Below are 21,422 nucleotides of genomic sequence, written 5' to 3'. Positions count from 1 at the left end.
GGGGCTCTCTCCGCCGCCGCGGGCTCTCGGATCTACGCGGGCCGTGCCGGGGCCCGCAGCAGGTCGGGAGGGCCAGAGCACCGCCCCCATCGCCAGACACACCCCCCGCCCTTTGATCCGTCCCTGCCCCCCGCCCCGCGTGGTCGTGCCCGATAAACACCCGGCGTGGTCCCGCCTCCTCCGCGCGCTCCTATTGGTCAGCTTCCCATCCATCATCCGGCCGGGCCGGCCTCCCTGCGCGCTGATTGGCTGTGCGGCCGGAGGGGCGGGGCGCGGCGGGGATGTGCTGGGGCCGGGCGGTGCGGGCCGCGCTGCGGGGCGGGAGCGGAGCGGCGGCATCGGCAGCGCTGCGGGGCCCGGTGCGGAGCATGGTGAGTGAGCGGGGCCCTGAGCGAGCGGGACCCGGCCCGGGCCGCTCCGCGCGGCGGGGGCTGGTCCCGGGGCGGACGGGCGGGGGGCGCGGACGGGACTCCCGGGGCTCTCCCCGCTGATCGCCCCGCCGCGCCCCGCAGTGCGCCCAGGCGGAGGACTGGCGCTCGGCCAAGGCCATCTACGACTTCCACGCCCTCGACATCGATGGCAACGACGTGTCCTTGGAGAAGTACCGGTAGGAGGGAGGGGAGGGCCGGGGGCCGGAGCGCGGTGGAGCCGCAGCGGCTCTTGCGCAAGGCCCGGGAGCGCCGCCGGCCGCGCCCCGGAGGCTGAGGGGCCTCTCCCCGCTCACCCGCCCCCCTCTGCAGGGGCTATGTCTGTATCATCACCAACGTGGCCTCCAAATGAGGAAAAACCGCGGTAAACTACACTCAGCTTGTTGACCTGCACGCCCGATACGCTGAGAGGGGTTTACGCATCCTGGGCTTTCCCTGCAACCAGTTTGGGAAGCAGGTACGTGGGGAGGGGCCGAGGGCTTGCCCGGAGTGCCGGGAGGGCACAGGGACCCTCACGGTCCCGGTGTCGCCTCTCAGGAGCCCGGGGACAACGCTCAGATCAAGGCATTTGCTGAGAACTACGGGGTGAAGTTCGACATGTACAGCAAGATCGATGTCAATGGGGACGATGCCCACCCGCTCTGGAAGTGGATGAAGGAGCAGCCCAAAGGGAGGGGCACCCTGGGCAAGTGAGTGTGGGAGGGGCGACCCTGAGGACCCCCAGCCGGCAGGGAGGGCTCGGCCTGGGGTCTGGTTGGGGCTGAGGAGCCTGAGGAAGGGTTTTTCTACCCCAAGCTCACTCCTGTTTTTTCTCTCCTAGTGCAATAAAATGGAACTTCACCAAGGTAGGAGAGAGGTGCCTCCTCTGCACTGTGCTGGGCTTTGGGGAGCTGGGGGAGTCCCCGAGGCAGTCAGGGTAGAGGAGGAGCCTCACCTGGACTCTGCTCTGTGCTGTTACCTTGGATGTCAGGGCAGGAGCATCGCAAGGGGCTCCTGTGCTTGGAGTATTTGGGGAGCAATAATCAGCTGAGGGGGGAGCAGCCACCCCCCATCAGCTCCCTGGGAGCTCAGCTGACCCCTGGACTCGCTCACGGGGTGTTGCTTCACTCCCCCAGTTCCTCATTAACCGGGAGGGCCAAGTGGTGAAGAGGTACAGCCCGATGGAGGATCCCTATGTAAGTGCTGGGGAGTGGCTGCTCCTGCGTGGGGAGGAGGGGGATAAAGAGAGGGATGTTCTCAGAGCACGACAACACTCCCTGTTCCCCACAGGTGATTGAGAAGGACCTGCCTGCCTACCTGTAGCTCTGCTCTGCTCTTCCCCTGCCTGCCCCAGCCACGCTGCCCACGGAGCCTCCTCCAGCCCCATGACGGGCTGCCTCCAACCCAGCTCCTGGTGAGGCAGCCCTGACCCTCGGCGTGCACTGCTGGATGGAGGTCCCGGGGCCGTGGCCGCTGTGGGCAGGAGCAGCCAGAGCCCCCTCACAGTAACTGGAGTCCCCTTGCAATAAAGACCTTAGGAATGAGCCTGTGGTGTCGGGGTGAGGACTGGAGCAGGGATGGGGCTGGGGCTGCTGGGCTGCTCCCAGTGAGAACCTGGAGCTTTGCTGGGAGCCAAGACCTTACGCAACTCCTGAGCTCAGTGGGGATAATCCTCTGTGCTGAGGAGGAAGTGCTCACAAATCCGGGGTGAGCTGCGCTCCCAAGGGGCTCCCTGGGAAAAGGCAGAGCAGGGGAAGGTGTGTGTCCCCTCTGGGATCCTTCCTGTCCCCTCTGGGATCCTTCCTGTCCCCTCTGGGATCTCTCCTGGCCCTGAGAGCCCTCTGGGCCAGGCAGGGCAGCAGAGAGGATGGGTCCAGCAGTGGCGCAAGTCCCATCCAGAAGCAATTCCTGCAAAACAGAACCCAGTCATGTTGTAACATGGTGAAATACCTCCCTCAGCCAGGGACAGGTCTGACCACAGCAAGCAGGCCCATGCTCCTCCTCCTGCTCAGGACAACAGTGTGTTGGTGCTGGCAGAGGCATAGCCATGCCCGGCCAAGCCCACTGGGGCTTGTGTCCCTCCAGGGCAGAGACAGCTCAGGCTCTGACTGTTGTGCAGGAACACTGATCACCTCCTCCTCAGAGCCTGGGGTGCTCGATCTCCCCTTCACATCTGCAGTCCCTGCAGCGGATGGGAGGGAGTGGGAAGAGCCCTGGGATCTTTGCTGAGGTCCCCAAAGTCTGATCCCTCCCTGTGCCTGCAGCCCAGCGCCTCAGGGATGTCAGGGGGGCTGGTTTTGGGAGCTGCCCCCCAGCTGTGGCCTGGATCACTCCCTGGGGCTCATCCTGCCCCACCTCCCACGGGATAACGGGGCTGGCAGTGCCCGGGCGAGACGTCGCGGCACCACAGCAGCTCCTGCTGGAGGAACACCCGAACAGAGGCTCCTTTATCTGTGTTTTCCCAGCAAAGCTGGGCGGGAGTTGCCTCATCCAAGGCCAGTGCTCGGCTGGATCCAGTAAGAATCCTCCTCTGCAAGGACAGCAGCTTCTCCCAGGGAGAGGGGGAGGCTTGGGACAACAGCCCTCAATGCCACCAAGCTGACAGAGGAGATACAAATTCAAGCTGCCAGCAGGATCCTGGCCCAGGGATTCCTGATCCAAGTCCCACTGGGATCCTGGGGCAGGCTGGACATACAGATGGACAGACAGACAGAGCTATGACTTAGAGAAATCTCACATGTGGCTTCTGTTCCGTTTTTACTGAGCATGAATGAAAAATTATCCTTCTGAGGCAAGTAGAAAATTCAGGAATTATTAGTCCAAGGCACGTATTCTAAAAAAATCTCTTTACATATGTACAACTCCATTAATTATAAATACACATAGAAACCAAAGGCAAACAACAAGCAGATTAAAAAGTGCCAACAAAAAGGTGTCAGGGAAGAAAACAGGGACTCATTAAAAATACAATCAGTAGGACAACGGCAGAATAATTTAGTTAAAAGATAATGTTACATATTATTAACCCTGACAAAACACAGGATTGGGGCAGGGAAGGGATTCCTTGAAGGTGCTCTCTGTCTTCCCAGAGACCAGGGAGGGAGGATTGCATATATTTTAAAATTAAGGTCAAAGCCACCAGGTAAGGCTCCGGTGACAGTGGAGGGTGCCCAGCGGGGAATTCCCCCTCGCTATTCCTGAGTTTAAGCCTCTCTGAGCTGGGTTTTCCTGGCATCCTTTTCCCTCCTTGCTGAGAATTCAGCCCTGAAGGAGCCATCCAGGAGGTGCAGCCAGGGCCTCTCTGCCATGGCGAGGGCTGGGACGTGCTTTAAATAGGGAGGGTGTGGGGAAGGGGAGGCTGCTGGGGTTGAGAGGAGCAGAGTTGGGGGAGAGCAGGAGCCCCCCGGGGCAGCAGCAAGGCCCTGGGGGAGGGGCATGGGGGGCTCCCCCCATCTTTGGTGATCACTTTGAGGTAAAGGAGGTTTCCTTGGGTGCAGTGAAATGTGCCCCTGACAGCAGGGACTGACTCCAGCCCAGTGGGAGGTGGGTGCCAGCTGGGGAGGAGGGTAAGGACAGGGACCAGAGTAACCTCAAACAGCCCATGCATGTGGCAGAAGGGCAGGGCTGTGACCTCGGGGTGTCAGGGAAGGCAGCTCCCACCTTAGCCAGAACACAATGCTCCAGGCATGGATTCAGAGCAATTCCCAACACCAAACAGGGCACCAGACCAGTCCCCAAGTCCTGGGGGAACACGGCAGGTCCCAGCACTCTGCTTTAGAGCAAGGGACACGGCCAGGCACTGATCTTGTCCCCTCAACACTGACCTATCAGGGCACGGGGGACCCCAGGCCTTCCTGGCTGGACACCCTTTCTCAGGTGCTCTCTGAGGAAAACGCCAGATCAGCCAGAGAAGGTCCCAGTTCATTCCCCTGGGAACATCCCAGTGCCACTTTAAGGAAACACCTCAATGAGTGACAGCAGATAAAGGAAACCCAGCAGAGGGGAGGCTGGAGGCTGGCAGAGAAGCTGCCTGGCCCAGAGCAGCCCAGGAGAGGTGCTACTGGAGCGGTGCCAGAGGTGGTTGAGGGCCACCTCTATCCTAGGGAGGAGGCAGCTGGTTCCACTGTGGGGCAGGGGGTGGGGGGCGGTGCTTGCAAAACAGCCTTTGCTCTTTGGTATCCAAGTGGGAGGTTGCAGCAGGAGCCAAACTGCACATCCCGGGCAGTGACAAAGACACTGCACACCCTGAGCAGTGACACTGACACTGCACACCTTGCACAGTGACAGTGCACACCCCAGGCAGTGATTCTCACAGTGCACATCCCTGAACAGTGACTCTCATGCTGAACACCTGGCACTCACAAGGGAGCTCTTCCCTTTCAGGGCCTGGAAGTGGCTGTTCCAGAGGTCAGCAGTGGCCAGGTCTGGGCTGCCCAGTTCCAGACCCTTGGGCCAGGGTCCATGGCCCAGCCAAGGACAGTGCAGGACCAGCAGGACAGCCAGTAAAGGGATAACACATGACAGCAGGAAACTGGCCAAAGCACGGCTGGTCACAGTGACCTGGTGAGGTTAAAGTGCAGGACAGGGGACACATGGCCCTTGTGCTCCAGGGAATTCCACTGGTCCCGGCCTGGCTGAGCTCTGACCAACCCGAGCTCTGTCCTTGGGGGTTGCATTCAGCTCCAGCATCTCCCATGGAGCTCAGGCAGCCCAAGGTCCCTTCCTGGGAAGGGAAGGGCAGGGCAGTCCAGTGCAGGCAGTTTTGGGTCTCTTGCTACACCTGCTCAGCCCTACCCAAGGACACCTGAGCTCAGCAGCTCCCGAATCTGCTGGGACAACACTCCCTTCCTCTTCATGGCCATGCAGAGCACAGGGATGGAGGGCTGCGGAAGGCCTGTCCTGGGTTGGACTCTCAGTAGTCTGTGGGAGGTGGGCAGAGGAGGAGGGTCTCCCCTCAGCCCCACATGGGCACTGACCTGTGAGCAGGACTTGACACAGCAGAGCCCCTCGGCCCAGCGGGACCTGCTCGGCTCCCTCTGGGCACGTTCCATCAAAGCCTGTACACGCCTGACTGAATATTATATATAAATAAATTCTGCTTTAAGGAACTACAGGCTGATTCTTCCTCAAAACCAGAAAAGGTTCAGTCCAAACCAGTAGAAAATTCAGGGCTCCTCAGCTCTCACCTCTGCACCAGAGGACGCAGATCCACAGCAGCCAAGCTCCACTGGCATTCCTGGCTGGCACTCAGAAGTTCTAGAAGGGCCCACTGAACTGGATCACACTCTGGCGCTCCTGGGGGAGTGGCCTCAGCATGTCCTCCAGGATCTCTCTAAAATTAATACTCCCATCTTGCTGGAGAAAATCCTGCAGTGGCTGCTGCAGGGGAGGTGGTGGAGGCAGGGCTGGGGGCTCGTGCCGTGAGGGGCCAGGGGCCACACCGCCCTCCAGTCCAGGAGCGTGGCCAAAGCCAAAGGGCAACTGGTGCTGCTGGTGGGGCTGCAGGGGGGGTTCCGAGGGGAAGCAGAGCACTCCAGGCTCCGTGTTCATCACCACGTCAGGAATGCTACTGCTGGGAGGGCTGTAGGTCAAGTCCAGGATCTCATTCTGGCACAGGGAGGGCAGGGGCAGCCTGGGCCCTGGCAGGATGTGCAGTGGCAGGGGGAAGGGTGGGCCCTGCTCCTGGGCCTGGAGCAGCCGGCTGTGCTTCCGCTTCACGTCCTCATCCATCTGCTTCAGCTCCTCCCGCACTTTGTGGACGCAGCTCTCGGGGATCTTTATCCCTGAGGGGAGGAACAGGTGTCAGTCCCCACAGCACGCTGGGAAGGGACAGGGCACTGTGGGGACAGAGGGTAGGGCAGCAGCACTGGGGGTGTTCACATGGGCAGGGAGGCCTGGCTCACGCCCCCCGCCCAAACGCTGCAGGGTAACCCCAGCTCCCCTCCTTCCCATGTGGCCATCTCAGCAGCAGGTGCTTCCAGGCTGGAACATGCCCCTTTTAGGAAGGGACTCTTGGTGCTGGGCAGCTGGACCCCTTCATCCCACTTTCCTTCCCCTCTCCACAACTTCACCCACCAACTTGTTTCTTCTTCTCCTTGGTCTTGAGGCGGACGATCTGCAGGTAGCTGCTGCTGGTGATGCTGGCCATGATGCCGGCGATCCTGCTCCACACCCGCAGCAGGGCCCCACACAACATGTAGTAGTGCCGCAGGCGCATGCCCTGGAAGCATTCCTTCCCCTCCTGGATCAGCTTGCAGCTCTTGTTCCTTTGGTTACCATGGGAGAAAACCACCAGGATTAGCACAGGCTCCCAGAGTAGAGCAGGTTTCCCCCCATCCCTCAGCTTCCCCCACTGCCACAGCCAGGGACCACCCCAGCCCAGGCCCTACCTGGGGAGGGAAGATATGGCTTAATGGCTTTAAGCTGAGAGAGGGAATATTCAGATGGGATACTGGGAAGAAATTCCTCCCTGTGAGGGTGGTGAGGCCCTGGCACAGGCTGTCCAGAAAAGCTGTAGCTGCCCCATCCCTGGGAGTGTCCAAGGCCAGGTTGGACAGGGCATGGAGCAATCTGGTCTAGTAGAAGGTGTCCCTGACCACCCCTCCCATGGAACTGGATGGGCTTTATTAAGGTCCCTTCCTTCCAATCCAAACCATCCTGGGATTCTGTTACAGGCTGGGGCTGCAGCTGCCTTACCACATGGCATGGTTACAGTTCTTCAAGGAGAAGTGGTAGCTGCTCTCCCAGTGCTCCTTGGCTTCCTCAGGCATCACCTGCAGCAGAGCACTCACCATTAGGGATTTTCCCCTGCCCAACGCACAGCAGAGACGTGAAATCCAGGGCTGGGAGTCAGTACACCCTGGTGCTACCACCATCCCTGCCCAACCACAACAGGGTCCCAAGGAGCTGTGATGGGGCTACAGTGAATGTCCCTCCAACCTCCCCCAGCCCACAGCCCCCAGTAGCAGAGGCTGCAGCTCCCACCTACCCGCCGGTACTTCTTCTGCAGACTGTCCAGGCTCTCAGGCTGGCTTTGCTTCCCGATATTTGGCTTGTAGAGGATGAAGTTTTTCCCACGGCTCTGCTCTGCCAGCAGACATGTGTATTTGCTGCCTCGCATCTGTGGGGTACAGCTGATGGTTAGAGTCACAGCCTCTCTCCTCTAAGCTAACCCCTTCCTCCCAGGATGAAGGTTCTTGGAGGCATCTCCCACCCTTCAGAAGAGGTCAGACATGAACCCTATAGAGCCACAGCAGATCTCCTACTGGAGCCATGCCTGAGCTGAGGTACCATCCTGGAAGAGCCCAGGGACATACCTTGTAGGAGAGGTAGAACCCTTCATTGGTTCCTGTCAGTGTAAGCGACTTCTCGTAGGCTTCCTCCCACTTTAAGCCTCTGTCAACGCTGATCTGAACAGGGACACACAGAGGGATTTGTAACTCCAGGGGCAGGACAAGTGCCTCAGTGTCTGCATCACAAATCCCACTCTCAGCACAACCCTGGTGCTGCTGCAGCCTAGAGCCAGGCAGAGAAAGGTGCCCACCTTGTAGAACACGACCTGCCCGTCCTGTGGGTGCCCCGGGGTCAGGAAGACCTCCTTGCTCTCCTCATAGATCTCATCCACTCCTGGTGCTAAATCTGTGGAAGGAGAAAAGCCTGCTGTAAGGAAAACATACCCAAACCACCTCCTTGGGTCTCAGGATCTGTGCTGGGTGGGGACACTGCAGTGGGGAACCTCCCTCAGTCAGCACAGGAAGGAGGCACAGGGAACCCCTGGGGTGCAGGAGACAGAGCTCTGGCCACCCCGCCTTCTCCATACCAAGGATGCCCATGTCGTATTTGCCCTCCTTCTTGTCCTTCTCAATCAGATAGTCAAAGGTGTCAGAAAAATACTGGAAGAGCATGTTTTGCTTGTCCACCTCCAGGCCCAGGATGCGGTTCAGGAATTTGGTGATGGAGCAGTCTGCAAGAGCACAGTGGGTCAGGGAATATGGTGAAGCTGGGCACAGAACCCACTGGCCCCCTTCAAAAGAGCCCCCACAAGCAGCCCCACAATGACCCTTGTAACAGCAGCCCAGCCCAAGGACTGTTCCTGTGGGCTGGGGCCAGCTTCAGGGCCATGGGATCTGTAGCACAGGCTGTTCCCACAGGACCTTCCCCTCAAGGCAAACATCCTGCCCAGCAAACCCCACAAGGCTGGGTGGGCCTTGACACTCCCCTGCCCCTTCCATTTGTCCCCTGCTTTGGGTAGGAGCAGCTCAACACATACCCTTCTCCACCGAGACAGTGCCGTACTTCATCTGACTGCAGCAGATCCCCATGGAGATGAGGCCTTGCTTCATTTCTGGAATGGCAGAAGACACTGTGTGTTTTGGGGTTAAGCCTCCCCTCAGCACTCCAGTGTCCCAAACCTGAGACTAAGAGGGCCAGGAGAAACCCCAGAGCTGGTAGTCTTCTTACCACGGAAGAAGTCAGCCTCCCGCCTCTCGTAGCTCTTGGGCACGGGAACTCTGTTCTCTGTGTGGCTGAGGATTGTGGACAGGACCCTGTCCAGGGCTTTGGCCCCATACTGTGGGAGAAGATGGGAGTTTACACACATGGGAGGAACCAACACCAGAGTCCTCTGCCCAACCATGGCTCCCATGCCCACAGCAGCCAGGAGCAGCTGGGTGCTAGGCCGGGCCCTGCCTGCAGATGCCAGCAATGATCTTCCAGGCTCTGGATCCCTCCATAGGCTCTCCCAGCTCCTCCAGCCCCCCCCAGCCATGCAGCTCCAGAGCAGCCCTGTTACCTTGTTCTCAAAGTTGTACTTGCTGAGGTCCCGGGACTCAGTGGCCCGTCGGTCCCCGTGAGTTAAGGCACCCTGGGAAGGCAAATGGAAGAAAATATGACTTTGAGCTGTTGCAAAACACAAGGAAAGGATGGCCAAAGGCCAAAAGAAGAGGCCAGGATGGGATTGTGCCAAGGGGAGGTAGTGTTCCTCAGGAATACTGAGACTTTACTAAAGGATTAGAGGATTTATCAGAAGTGGAGAAAACGAAACAGAGACAAATTAATTATTCTATTAGGTATTTCATCAGCTTTTTGGGAATAAAATGAGTGTATGCCCTTGTAATAGTGGGGGAATTCCAGCATCTGGAATGGGGTTCTGCTTCCCTGAAATTCCTCTCAGTGCCTTGGTTACATATTCTTCCTCACTTCCTTTCCCAAATCCCAGCATGCTGAAAGCCTTTTGCGTTCTATGTCTGCAATGCCTTCAGTGAGGGGTGACACAAGCCCCCAGTTACACTGGCCATGCCAGTAGGAGCCATGACATGGAATCTCCTCAGAGGGAATCGGAGCCAGCAGCTGATCCCTGCTGCAGGCACTCACCAGGCTCTCCAGGCGTTTTGCAACAATGGATGCAAACCTCCTCTCCCCTGCCAGCTCTGAGATCAGGAACACGTACTCTGGAGCAGAGACCTGGTTCGATCGGTGTGTTCGACCTACAGGGACATGAGAATGGGGTGGAAGGGGAGCTCGGGATGGCGTGTCTGAAGCAGGAATGTAACCAGAAAAGCCAAATAACGCCCACCCTGCTCCCCCTGCAGAGTCCCTTCTCTGCCCCAGAGCTCAGGACTATAAGCCCAGCTCTGCCAAGTTTCAGAAGCACCAGGGTGCAACTGTGCCTCTGTCCTTTTCCCACAGAGACATCTCCTAAATGCACCTGGCACAGCTGTGGCACAAGCCTGGCTGAGGTGGCCACCACACCTGTGCCTCCCAGGGTGCCTGGGCTCCATGGCCTGGCTCAGGGACAGGGAACAGTGCCCAGGGACACCCAGCCCTCACCGAACTGCTGGATGGCCCGATCCGCACTCCAGGGCAGCTCCAGGGTCATGTGGACCCGGCGCTTCTGGTTCTTCACCCGTCTGTCTGCTTGGAGGGAGATCCCTGAGCTGGAGGCCTCTGAGATTATCGCTACAAGCTACAGGAGGGACAAGAGAGAACAGAGTGAGGTTCCTGGACATGTGTGGAACTGCTTCAGGAAACAGCCCCAAGCACAACAGCAACCCCAGCCCACAAAGGGATCTGGGAATCCTTGGCACCTTCCAGCAGGTCAAACAGACAGAAGGCTATTGGCCTGAGGCTGGCGGGGCAAAGGGATGCACAGTCACTCTCCCTTCCCTTTCCCTCTCAGCACAGTTGCTGCCCTGCAGGTGACTGGAGGTCCCCTCTGCCTGACCCTGACTCACCTTTTCCCCCTTCATGAAACGCTCCTTCTCCTTCAGGTTGACGTGGTCTATGGAGAGCCCTTGCTCTGCGCGGGACTCGAACACGATGGAGCCGTCGGGCCTGCGGACAACCCGGCCCTTCCGGCCCGTCATCTGCACACAGGAGAGAGGCTGTGAGAGGGGGCAGACCCACACAGCCCAGCCAGGCCATTCTCAACAGCTTTGCCACAGTGCCAGGGAGAAGAAACCCTTTGCAACAGGAACCTTCTTTTTTTGTTCGTTTTTTTTTTTTTTGGAAGAAATTCCTCCCTGTGAGGGTGGGGAGGCCCTGGCACAAGTTGCCCAAAGAAGCTGTGGATGCTCCATCCCTGGCAGTGTCCAAGGCCAGGTTGGACAAGGCTTGGAGTAACCTGGTCTAGTGGAAGGTGTCCCAGCCCACAGCAGGAGGATGGAACAAGATGAGCTTTAAGGTCCTTTCCAACCCAAACCATTCCATGATTCTATGATTCTTTGCTGGCTCCTTTCCCTGTCACCCTGCCATCAAAACACAGTCCTGATGGTGGGGAGTACCTCAGCTACATTCTCCGGGCCCCCAAAGTAATCAATCAGTTCATCCAAGGTGTTGAGAGGTAGCTCTTTGCCCAGTGCTTGCACTTTTGCCAGGAGGTCCTGCTTCATCTTTTCCACCATCTCCAGCTCTCTCAGGCCCTGCAGCTCTTTCTGGGAAGGCAGCATGTGGAAATCACCTGCAAGGTAAAAGGCAAAAGTTGAATTATGTGGTAACTGGAAATCAGAGATGGGGAAGAAGTTGTCCCAGGGCATTTTGGGGGACACTATTAATGGGCAAAGACACAGTGACCTGCAGTAAATTCTGCTGAGCATGGAGTGAATTCCCTCCAGGATTGCCTGTTTTGGTGGGGGAAGGAGCACAGCGGGCAAATCCCTCCTGCCCACTGATCACACCACACCACCTAAATGTAGGTCCACTCCACAAGCCTGAGTATGACAACCAGGATAAAACCCAGCCACGATCACAAGGCTGTCCCAAGCCCAGAAGGGTTGCCATTCCCTGAGAACCCAGTGCCCCCAGTTCCAGTGCCCCCAGTTCCAGCTGCCCCACTCACCCTCAGCAGCGCAGCCATTGTAAGTGGGCTCCACATAGATGACATCGTCCAACTCATGCAGGGACTCAGGGGAGGAGTTGAAGTCGCTGTCAAGCCCCATGTCAGACTCGGTGCTGCTGTCATCACTGATCTTGATGACCCCTTGGTCACACAGGCCCCGGAAAGCCTTGGGGCAGCGTCCCCTCGGCCGCCCTGCACAGAGAGCAAGTGAGTCACGGCACTGGCTCCAGGGAGGCACCGGCGCAGGACGGCAAGGGCCAGCTCAGAGAGAGGAGGGGGAATCCCATAATATCTGAGACTGTCCCAAATGACAGGCTGACCTCATGAAAACAGAGCCTCAGGGTTCAGCAGGGTAGTCAGGGATGGAGGAGAGAGGGAAAGAGAAAGGAAGAGAGAGAAAGGAAGAACAAGGCACTCCTGAGCAGGGCTGAAGTTGTCTGCACATGTCAGGATGGACACATGGCCAGCTCTGAGCAGTGCCAGCTCCTCAGAGAAGTAATCCCAGGGGGCTGCCTCAGAGGAGTGTGCAGGACATGGGAAGGTACCAGTGTTTTAGGACATTGTTTGCTTCCAAGAACAGCAAGACGTGCCTCTGCCACATGAGAGAGTTGATGGACCAGCTCCACAACCTGCCAGTGCTGCTGCCTCCTGTTCCCCCTTTCCCACATTCCACTGGAGGAGAAATCCCAAAACTCTTCTTACCTGCAGCCCCAGCCAATATATTTGGCAGGGGAGTGATTTTTTCCCCCAGGACACATGCAATGCCCTAAAGAAGGAGTCATGGAGGAACCCCCTCACTGCAGGAGGGGTTCAGACACCAGCCAGGGCTTGTGCCATCTGCCCCCAGTCCAGATCAAGGGGAGGGGGTACAGCCATGGGGCAGGGGCAGAGGGCAGGCCCTACACTCCAGGACAGGGTAGTGGGGCAGAGGCAGGAAAAGTGTGGATGACCCAGAGCTGCTGCCCTCAGGATGAGGGAGCAATGGGAGATGTGCGGGAGGGCAAACAGAAATCAAGGAGAGCAGCAAAAAGCATGGAATGGGAAGAAGGGCAAGAGGCAGAGAAGAAGTGAGTGGTTGGGAGGGAGCAGCAGGGCAGGAGGCAGGGGCTGGGCTGGGAGTGAGGGAGCTCTTACGTTTTCTTTTAATGCCAGTTCCTTTTTCTCTCTTTCTTTTGGTTGAAGGAAAGTGCTTCTGAATTAGTGATAGAAAGACGCCTCTGAAAGTAAGATGCAAAATTTATTCCAGCTACCAGAAACATGTGCCGGTTACCACGTACCACATTCCATGGAAGAGAGGTCAATCCTGGCCCATGGCTGCCAGCACAGGCTCAGCCAGCCCCAGGTATGGGGCAGCTCCTGGAGACTGAGTGTGTCAAGGCTGCAGAACCTTTATATAGTAACCAAGAGGGAGTTTTAAATAGGAAACACTCCACTGGGAAGCTGTTACAGCAAAAATCCAGCAAGTCCCAGTGTCTCAGCCCCTTTCCATGCTCTGAGAGCATAGATCAGTCAGGCCATCCAACAGATGTGCTCCACCAAGTCCTCTGATTCTCTGGCTCTGGTCCTGCTTCTCACAAAACCAAGTGGCAGAACATGGACCCGTAGTGGTTTTAGGTGAATGGAAAAAAAAATCAGAAAAGGTGAAAACCAAAGCTTTCTGTGGGTTGTTCTGCAAATCAAAGAGCAAATGTTTAAATGCTGACAGTGTGGATGAACCTTCAGTGCAATGAGAACGCAGTGCTGAACAAGCTCCACTTGAAAAAAAAAAAACCAAACCAAATCCCAAATGCTGCAAAGTGACAGGTGAGAGAATGAACATGACAACTCCCCTGGGTGAGAAAAGGGAGCCTTGGAACTGAGGAGAGACCTCTAGGACCCTTAGTGTGAGGGGCTGAAGGGGCCAGGGATGACACTGCTCCCCTGAGGCACAGAGCTCTGTGACTGCAGTTATATGGCACCAAGAATGCCCCCTTGTCTCATGTGCTGGAGTGACCCTGCCCAAAAGAACACTCTCTGGAGCCTCCCTGCAGTGAAATTCCGCTCATTTCCCGGCACTTGCCCTCCCTGTCTCCCTGCAGACAGAGCCCTGGGCTGGAATCCACTCACAGAACAATGTTTATTTTTAACCCCATTTCTCGGCATCTTTAACCAACCACTCCTTCCCAGCACACTCCCCTCCAGAAATCCCCCGAAGTGCTGAACACCAGGACACACATTTGGAGGCTGAGCAGATGCCAGGAGACACTTAATGATCCTGCCAGGGCTGAGGAACACATTGCTCCTGCCTTTGGGAGCCGGGACAGTCACACAGTGTGGGACCCCTGGCAGACCCTGCCTCCCCCACCACTCACAGCCACACTCCAGGGACCAGAAACCAATCCAAGAGACCAAATCATCCAAGCAGCTGCCAGACCTGCCCTGTGCACTGTCACCAAACTGTAGTTTTCAGGAGTGGGCTGGAGACAGTGAGAGACACAGACCAACCCAAACCCCACCACCAAGGGAGGAAAGCTCAGCCTAACCCAGACATTCACTGTCTCTGCTCCCATCGTTCACTGCTCCCATCAAAAGACACTTCAGAAGAAAACAGCCCTGCACTACAGAGAAAACACAACCCCACCCCACGGCCCAGGGTTTTGTCATCTGTCATGCAGGTTCAGCCATGTTCAGGGATGGGCTGGTGTTCTGGAAGCTGCAGGCAGGAGGGGGAGCAGGACCCTCACTCTCTGCTGAACGTGCAGCAGGAGTTCTGCTGCTGGCTCACTTCTGGCACAGCCCGCTCTCCTGCTAGCTGGGAGAGCCACACAAGCAGGACACTGGTCCTGCCTCAAAGCCAAGATTGGTGGGTCTAAACTCCTAGGACCACTCCTCTCTTCCCCTGCTCCAGTGATGCCACCTCACAGCATCATCACAGCCTTTCCCGGCACAGGGGATTCTCTTGCTCATTCCTTTTGTGTCAACACCCTTGTTTTCCAGAACCAGACCCAAACAAACTACATCTGAGCTCCATTACTGGCTCTCCTACACCTGCCAATTCTTTTATGTGTGTAGAGTGGGATCAGGCTGTTCCTGCAAGTCTGGACCACAGGAGACTTCAAAATCCAGGATGTAGCTCATACAGTCCCACTGAAGATACAGTGCCCCATGGACCCCCCTGAGTGTCCTCTCCACAGTACAGGGGGAGGTGATATCAAACTGCATTTCAAAAAAAGCCAGTGCTCCATGCAGGAGCTTTCCTCCCACTCCTGTGGCCTCCCACACACCCCCAAAGGAAAACAGGGATTTATAACTCACTCTGCAGCAGAGACGAAGCGGTTGAGATGCCCATCGTTCTCATCCAGGACCTCCCTGGTTCGAGCTTCCCCCGTGGACTGCAGCCCAATGACAATGCACTGGGGGGACACGAGGGATGGCACAGGGAGGTGTCAGGGCAGGGGCACAGCTACAGGCTCAAGAAGTACTTCCCAGGCCCAGGTACCTCCCCCTAAACACTGTCCCAAATAAATCCACGCTGGGCCCATAGCAGGGCTTGTGATGAAGAACCATCTCTCAAACCTTTCAGCACCCCTGTGCTGACCCCACAGAGGGGGACTCTGAGCACAGACCTGGACTGGGGATTTTCTGCCTGAAATTTCCAAGCAGCACCCAGGTGGATAAAAGGACAGAGCTATGCTCGAGGTGAAGGGTCTGCCATCTCTCTAGAATCCCAGGATGGTTTGGGTTGGAAAGGACCTTAAAGTTCATCCCACCCCACCCTCTGCCATGGGCAGGGACATCTCACACCAGACCAGGTTGCTCCAAGCACCATCTAACCTGGCCTTGAACATGATCCAAAATCCCATTCCAGACCAGCCTGCCCACACCCACCCCACACCAACAGAGGGTAATGCCTCAGGAAATCACGTATCAGGTCAGACTGGTGGGTGCTGCTCCAGTACCTTGTCCCTGGCCAGCTCCTCCCGGGCCAGCCCCACGAGCCGCCGCACCTTGGCAGCAATGCAGAGGTACTTGAAGAAGCGCTGGTGAGCTGACCAGAACTGACCCCACAGTGACTTCCGGGACTCCAGCCCGATGCAGTCGGCTGCCTGCTGGAACACCATCAAGGCCTCTGCCCACTGCAGGTGAGAACGAGAGGCATGACTTAATACCCTCATTTCCATTGACCTTCCTACCATGCAGGAGGTGATCAGAACACTCTGAGGGCTGATAATCTGATTTAGGATCAGAGTTTATGTTGCTGTGTTGGGCTGAATGAACACACTGGTCACTCTGTGCATCTGCAGGCCTGGTTTGCAAATATGCAACTTTCAAATAGAAGCAAAAAAGTTTAGGTTTTTTTTACATCAGCTGACCATTGTGTACCCTTTTTCTTTCTTATGTTTGAGGTCACAGCCACATTTAGGGCCCTCAAACCCTCCCACATACCAGTGGCCATGCCCAAAGCATGGGTGAACCTCAGCCTCCCAGTGCAACGGGCTCAGCTCACCAGCTTGGCTGCCTTGTCGTAGACAGCCTTGTACTGCTCATCCAGCGGGATCTCCTCGATCCTGAAGGTCACTCCGGTGAAGCTGAGCTGCCGGGCAATGTACATCCCACTGACCTTCATGTCCATTGCCACGATCTCCATCGCACCAACTCCCCTGGGAGAGGACAGCAATTGTGGGACCCAGCTGTGACCCTCAGCTGTGACCCCCAGCTGTGACTGCCAGCTGTTCAATCCAGCTGTGGAACCTCCCACCTCTCCCAGAGCAGCACCAGGGAGGTGCCTCTGCAGACCCAGCCCCTCCCCTGGGTCACACTGCCCACACCACCCTGGGCCACTGCACCCACTTGCCACACCTCACCTGCACAGGGCTGGACAGGACTCACCTCTTCTCAATCGCATGCAGGAACTCATCAAAGGCTCGGAACGGGGTTCCCTCCCCCCAGATCCCCAGGCGGCTCATGTAAATCATGTTTTTTGGCTCTGAGGCACCTGTTTGGACAGAATTCACTGTGAGCAAACCCACAGCACTTGGGAACAGTTGTGACTCAAGTGAAGAGAACTCTAAAGAGGTTGTCATTTGTCACTGTGCCTCAGGAGACCTTTCCAAACGCTGCCTTCCCTACACTGAGCAGGCAAGTGCCACCACACAGCTGGGACAGGCCAGGAACAAGTTAAACTGGAGAGAAATTAGTCTGATCTGCCAAAAGTCACAAGTAATGTCAGTGATGGGGCTTGAGGCAGATCTCAGCACTTTGTGCTCCTCTCTAGCCCTGCAGCACCACTGGCCTCTCCTTGCATGGCCTCGTGCTCTCAGCACACACACACACCTCATGGTGTCCTGCAGGTCACAGGGGACCTGCCACTCTTCACACTCACACCATGAGCAGAACAGCTCACCTGTGGCACTGGCATAGACAACCCTTGCTTGAGGCAGCTTGTTCTGCAGGTCCAGCACTGCTTTGCCCATTTTGGTAGAGTTGGCATTTTTGGCTTTGTGGCATTCATCAAACACAATCTGCGGGGGAATGTCAGTTAAGGAGAAAGGATCTGTTTTCATCCTGAGGATGGGAGCAGACAGAAAATGCAGCCCAGCCTCCTTCAACTAATCAACTGAACATCCAGTCCCCTGTATGGACCCACTCATTCCCCACACATGGAATCTGCTGGGTTTGCCCAGTCCTTTGCTCCTCAGACCATAAATCATCTCCCCCTCCCTCTCCCTTCACCTCCAAGGTGTGTCTTCTCTTGTAATGCTGAGGGACAGGAATGCTGAAAAGGTTAATCCCAGCTGCTTCTTCCCCTCCTCCCCCTTAACTGCATCGTGGGAGGAGGAGGAGGAAGAAGTGGAGGAGGAGAAGGAGATCTGAATGTGGGGGTTTATGTGCTCACAGCACTAAAATATCTCCCGCAGGCATCGGGCTGCTCCCACAGCTGCTCCCTGTGACTTCAGATGGCCCCAAGCTCTTTGTTCCTTGGTGAAGCTCAATCACAAGTAGCAGTTCCTCTCTCTCCAGTTTTTGACTGCTTTTTTTTTTAAGGATACAACTCCATCAAAGTTTTCCCTGCACCAGTCCAAAATCTGTTTTAAGCGTGTCCTGTGCTGTCCCCCAGCCTGACTTTCACCGATCAGTGCCGAGTAGGTGGCGAAGAGGACTCCTTCTGAGGTAGCTGTGTCACCATATTTAATCTGCAGGAAAGAAGAACCAGATCACACACACCCTCATGACTGTTGTCCCCAGCACATCACACCCATCCCTGCCCACAGCCAACACTGCCGAGGGCCGTGGCCGTGCTGGACACACGCTCCTGATCTGAGAACAAACCCCAGCCTGAGCTCAGAACAGGCAAAAAGCTGCTAGTAGCTGATGTCTTCAGCATTTCTATTGGCACTGAGACACAGTGATGACAGGGGCTGTAAATGTCTGGAGAAGTGCCCCAGCCAGTGTGTCAGCACATCTGGATGCCTGCAGTGAACTGTGGGGACCACGCAAGGACGTTGATTTTCTGGCAAAAACAGTGCTTCATTTTTTTAAGCAACAGTTTAGAGTGTTTCATTGCTTTGAACCCTCCTGTCTGTTTTAATTCCTTATAGAAAATAATTTTCTCTTTGACCATGTGAGATTGTTGCCTGTCTTAGTGACATGGATCCCATCTGTAAAGAATTTCAAGGTAGAGGAAAAACCCCTGGTCCCAAGCTGAAGAAAGTTCCATTTAAAGTCTTTTGGGGCTGAAAACAAAATCCCTTTCAGTGTCTTAGTGGAGAACATTCAGAGGTGTCAAACATCTGTGGTTTCTATGGACTTTGTAAGAGCTGGTTGTTCAATACCATTAAAACCAGGAGAGGGTTTCAGTGAACTGGGAAACACTGGACAGAGACTCAAGCAGGCCACAAAGAGGCCTGTGAATAATCATCACACAACTGCTGATGGTGCTTTTGAGAAACATTTCTGCCTCATCAATGAGTAACCAAAGAAGGCCTGAAAATCCTCTAATCTGCTCATCTGGGGGCAGTGCCCAGTGCTCTGTGGGTCTGCCAGGCACCAGCCTAGGGATTCCTGTGCTCCCAACATGCTCTGAGAAGTGGTTCCATGAACCAGCACTGGGAAAGGTTGGCCCAGGAGAGCAGAGCACATCTCACAGAGCTGTTCCCTCCACAGGATTCCGCAGGAATGCTGAAGAAGATTCCAGTCCAGCTGTACTTGCACTTGCCTGGAGACACTTGCCACTCCCTGCAGGGAACAGCTCTGTGCTCCCTGCACAGCTCCATAGGATATAAAAATAGCCAGAGCCCTGAGTGGGAAGTGGGCAGGGAGAAGGGAACACAAGCAGCTCAGTGTTTGCTGCTGCCTGAGCCTCAGGCCCTGAGGGCAGAGGTGACACTGCCCCACGTGCTCAGGCAGAGCCTCCAACTCCTCCCCTGGGCTGATTTCCAGAGCAGCAGTGCAGCTCCTTTCCTACCTTGTTCAGAGCATGCACAGGAATGTGGGAGGCCTCGATGTCCTTCAGGTCTCTCTCAGCATCATACTTGAGATCGTTGGAGACGCTGAACCTGTGAAGTGAGACGTGGGGTGGGTTATTTCCTCCTGGGGCTGGTTATCTCCCCCAAGCAGTTGGGGCTGGTTTTGTCCCCCAAGAAGTCAGGGCTGGGTATCTGCTTGAGGAGTCTGAGCCGGGTATATCCCCAGGCAGTCGGGGCACACAGTGATTAACAGCTCTGACTAAAGCAGGAGGAGCTGTGCAGAGCTGTCACATCTCCACTGCCCACACAACCCAGCCTGAGATCTGACAGCTGATGCCTGTCTGCCCCTTGGCACAGGCTGTGTGTGATCTGCAGCAAAGCCCCACTCCTGGCTCTGCATCCAGGAAGCCCATGAACACCCCTCCACGACTCCAGAGAGAGAGGGGCCAGACTGGTTGCTGCACCCCAAGGAGCACAAAACCTGCTATTTCACAGTGACTCATTCTCCATCCCTGCTGCAGGCGGAATATTCCCTTTTCACAGGCAGCAACCAGGCAGTAAGAGGTGGAAACGACTTACCCAAGGCCACAGCATGACTCAACTCTAAAGCCAACATCAGCACTAAGGAATTCCTTACTTCTAGATCCAAACTAACTCCAAGGTCTTACGGGAAAAGAGGGGAAAAAACCCAACAACTTACCACAGAGCTTTTTTCCTCCCTTTAAGATAATTTTCAAAGATGATGCCTGCAACGGTCCTGCCCTTTCCGACGCCGGCACCGTCCCCAATGAGGAACCCAGCTCGCTGCCCATTGGGCAATAAAACTTCATGTTGCTGCAAAATCAAGAACAGAACTGGAAATTAAACTAGATTTGCCTTTGCTAACAGCTTTGATGTGAGCACTACTTAACCCCTCCACATATTCCATCTATGCACATGCATGTCCTGCTCAGAACAAGTGACAGCAGGAAGAGTCAGGGGTCGTGGCCAAGCTCATAAATGGCAGTTCATGGAAAAAGTCCCCAAAATGTACAGCCCTCCACAACAAAAGTCCAGGGTTCTTGCCTCTTTGGGAAACAGACATCACAAAAGTCCTGACTTCCAATAATCCATCAAAAGGCATTTAATATGTCAAAGGAGTTTCATCACCTGAATTACAGTTATTTTAAACCACGTGAACATCTGTCCCTACCAGAGGCAGTTTCTTTGAGGTGTAAGACATGGGCATGGTGCAGGCAGGTACCTGGCAGGCATAGATGATTGCTTCCAGCTGTAGTGCAGAGAGGGAGCCTCTGTCAGCCACAGAGCACGGCAGGGACAGTCTGTAGGTGATGTCAGGGGGTGGGACGCTGGACAGGGTACTCGTCTCAACCACCAGGTCAGGGTGGTGCTTCCCAATCTTGGCTAAATGACAACAGACCACAGGTAAGTCAAGGTCTTTGCTCCCACGGGCACTTCAGGAGCACTGCAAAGCTCATCAACTGTCAGAAGCCCAGGGCACTGTAGAGTTTTCCCAGAAAACCACAAGGCTGGGAGGTGCCACAGCAAACACCAGGTACTGCTCATGGGAAATTCAGGGACCAGTGAATTAGGCTGGTCCACAATGGACCAGAACTTCCCATGGCAACACTCACACTTTGAAGGGATGTATTCTGCATAGGTCTCCGTTTGCCCCAGCTCTTCTGTTTCTTCCTCCTCACCTTCATCTTCCTCCTCTGCAGGAGCCTGAGACTGAAGAGAAGCAGCACTGACCCCATGTTCTCACTGAGCTATGGGCACCTGCAGTGCCCAAGCTGCCACTGAAACCATCCCCCAAACTCTCCAGACATTCTACCTCATGCACAGACTAAGGAAAACCACCATTGGGAGCCCACCCCAGGGGCTGTAAGAACTTTCTGGTCCTCAGGGGAAAGATGTTTGCAGCACTTTTTGGATGGACTGTGGGCTCACATGACCCCTACCCAGTTGTGCTCTTACCTGCCCTGAGTGAGGAACCTGACACAGCTTTAAAGCCAGCGTGGTGCCCAGCAGGACAAAGTCCTGAGAGCCCAAAGTGTCCCTTAACACAATGAGGTTCCACCCCGGGAAATACAATACACTTCTGGAAAAGGCAGGGACTTGTGTTTTCTTGTCCCGTTCTCTCTGAAGGGAAAAGGGTCAGAACTGCTTCCCCCACACTGGGATGTCACCAGGAGGCTGCTGTCCCATCCCACTGAGGCCAACCATCAGTCTCAC

At 55.9% G+C, this 21,422-nt stretch overlaps 2 protein-coding genes across 5 annotated transcripts in view; one reads left to right on the top strand and one right to left on the bottom strand.

Annotated features, from left to right (window-relative positions):
- Positions 1-245: 245 nt before the first annotated feature.
- On the top strand, positions 246-1,951 carry GPX4 (glutathione peroxidase 4). The gene is made up of 7 exons (XM_071578006.1): positions 246-371; positions 513-607; positions 741-885; positions 966-1,117; positions 1,249-1,273; positions 1,544-1,603; positions 1,698-1,951. Exons 1-7 carry the CDS (start codon positions 282-284, stop codon positions 1,728-1,730), a joined length of 600 nt encoding a protein of 199 aa, XP_071434107.1. The 5' UTR covers positions 246-281; the 3' UTR covers positions 1,731-1,951.
- A 1,194-nt stretch (positions 1,952-3,145) lies between these two features.
- Positions 3,146-21,422, bottom strand: part of SBNO2 (strawberry notch homolog 2) — a 47,235-nt gene continuing 28,958 nt past the window's right edge. For all 4 annotated transcript variants that reach the window (XM_071578010.1, XM_071578013.1, XM_071578012.1 and 1 more), the window contains 26 exons: positions 20,822-20,918; positions 20,431-20,591; positions 19,888-20,021; positions 19,187-19,277; positions 17,772-17,915; positions 17,126-17,243; positions 16,612-16,717; positions 16,229-16,382; positions 15,681-15,857; positions 15,037-15,134; positions 12,877-12,959; positions 11,743-11,934; positions 11,189-11,364; positions 10,640-10,771; positions 10,236-10,371; positions 9,780-9,892; positions 9,199-9,270; positions 8,868-8,976; positions 8,677-8,751; positions 8,227-8,370; positions 7,951-8,045; positions 7,724-7,816; positions 7,396-7,527; positions 7,104-7,180; positions 6,483-6,673; positions 3,146-6,190 (listed from right to left, as the gene is read on the bottom strand). In XM_071578010.1, the coding sequence (XP_071434111.1) occupies positions 5,664-6,190; positions 6,483-6,673; positions 7,104-7,180; positions 7,396-7,527; positions 7,724-7,816; positions 7,951-8,045; positions 8,227-8,370; positions 8,677-8,751; positions 8,868-8,976; positions 9,199-9,270; positions 9,780-9,892; positions 10,236-10,371; positions 10,640-10,771; positions 11,189-11,364; positions 11,743-11,934; positions 12,877-12,959; positions 15,037-15,134; positions 15,681-15,857; positions 16,229-16,382; positions 16,612-16,717; positions 17,126-17,243; positions 17,772-17,915; positions 19,187-19,277; positions 19,888-20,021; positions 20,431-20,591; positions 20,822-20,918 (3,627 nt within the window). In that variant the 3' untranslated portion in view covers positions 3,146-5,663. The remainder of the gene's footprint in view (positions 6,191-6,482; positions 6,674-7,103; positions 7,181-7,395; positions 7,528-7,723; positions 7,817-7,950; positions 8,046-8,226; positions 8,371-8,676; positions 8,752-8,867; positions 8,977-9,198; positions 9,271-9,779; positions 9,893-10,235; positions 10,372-10,639; positions 10,772-11,188; positions 11,365-11,742; positions 11,935-12,876; positions 12,960-15,036; positions 15,135-15,680; positions 15,858-16,228; positions 16,383-16,611; positions 16,718-17,125; positions 17,244-17,771; positions 17,916-19,186; positions 19,278-19,887; positions 20,022-20,430; positions 20,592-20,821; positions 20,919-21,422) is intronic.

Source organism: Pithys albifrons, chromosome 27 (genome assembly GCF_047495875.1).
Source record: "Pithys albifrons albifrons isolate INPA30051 chromosome 27, PitAlb_v1, whole genome shotgun sequence".
Lineage (NCBI taxonomy): Eukaryota > Metazoa > Chordata > Aves > Passeriformes > Thamnophilidae > Pithys > Pithys albifrons.
Note: the sequence above shows the minus strand (reverse complement) of the source record. Positions and strands in the feature narration are given on the sequence as shown.